The 1,300-nt window shown below is 37.1% G+C and overlaps 1 protein-coding gene across 1 annotated transcript; it reads left to right on the top strand.

Annotated features, from left to right (window-relative positions):
* Positions 1 to 6: 6 nt before the first annotated feature.
* LOC111385508 (superoxide dismutase [Cu-Zn], chloroplastic-like) lies at positions 7 to 665 on the top strand (the record flags this gene model as incomplete). The annotated part of the gene is made up of 4 exons (XM_023009899.1): positions 7 to 85; positions 171 to 202; positions 329 to 404; positions 514 to 665. Coding segments are annotated over 4 exons (324 nt in total), but the record flags the coding sequence as incomplete, so codon positions are not given.
* Between the last annotated feature and the right edge of the window lie 635 nt (positions 666 to 1,300).

The raw sequence follows: 1,300 nt of genomic DNA, 5'->3' as shown, positions 1-1,300 counted from the left end.
AATCCAAATGGTTTGACACATGGAGCTCCTGAGGATGAAGTTCGCCATGCGGGTGACCTGGGAAACATAGTTGCTGACACCAACGGTAATTTCTTAGTACATTTTTAATCATTGATTTATTAACTTAAATTGGTAATCATTATATTTTGCTTCTTGAATCGTTGATGCAGGTGTGGCTGAAGCCACAATAGTGGACAATCAGGTTGTTCTCTCTACATCTCTACCTGAAGCAACTATTTCTGTTGCCGTGTTTGTTTGTCTCATCATAGTTATAGTCCATCAAAGGATTTATAATTCTTAAAGGGATATCTGTGGTTATATTTTGCAGATACCATTGAGTGGTCCTAATTCTGTTGTTGGAAGAGCTTTTGTGGTTCATGAGCTTGAGGATGACCTTGGAAAGGGTAAAATTTCTCGATCTTAATTTTAAAAGGATTATGAATGATACTCATTCTTCACCTGCAGTGTTCAAATTCTCTTTCTCCCTCACTACCTTTGGTTTTTCACATGCAGGTGGTCATGAACTTAGTCTAAGCACTGGCAATGCTGGTGGAAGATTGGCATGTGGTATGTGCCTTTTCATTTGGTGTAGTTTATGGTTTATTTGCATATACATATTCATCATTGTTCATTTCTACATGCATACCTAATTTAATTTATGACCTGCTGTTGTTGCTATGAGTAAAGCCTCAATATCAATGGTCCTCTAACCTCATTCATGCGTTCATTGAAAGGAGGGTTACATTTGATCATAAATTGTCCAAAGGATCTACCCTGAACTTGATTTATGGACAAATTCTATGTAGGAAGTAGTTGAGTGCATGTTATATCTCACTTTTTTCATTATGCTTGCTGCCAACTGTGGAGTTCATTGAGTGAGGATGTTTAACGAAAATAGTGTTTGTCATTTTTGGTTCTTGCAAGATTATTTTACAACTGCTTCGGTTAGGAATCACTTGAGAAGCCTAGGTAGAATTTCTTAATCTGCCTGTAATTAGAGGGTTTCCCAGTGGTTATAAGCCCACAAAATCAAGTCTCAACATAGAAATTTGGATGCAATTAGTGTGATTATAATTCACTGCTGTCAGAACCGATGTCCATGGTACCATCCAATATTTCCATCTAGGTGATTTTGCAAATGATCTTCTACTGGAAGTGTAGCCATACGCAAGTTGTTCAATACACAAAAGGGTCATAACTAGAAGGGTGCCTGATACTAATCGTACTACCACATTAGGAGCTCTAACCTTTAAACAACTTTTAAGGAAAGGATTTTCAAGTGGTTATAATTGTCAAGAAT

The sequence above is a fragment of the Olea europaea genome, unplaced genomic scaffold, assembly GCF_002742605.1.
Source record: "Olea europaea var. sylvestris unplaced genomic scaffold, O_europaea_v1 scaffold31824, whole genome shotgun sequence".
Lineage (NCBI taxonomy): Eukaryota > Viridiplantae > Streptophyta > Magnoliopsida > Lamiales > Oleaceae > Olea > Olea europaea.
The sequence above is the reverse complement of the archived record's forward strand: the minus strand, read 5'-3'. Positions and strand labels throughout refer to the sequence as shown.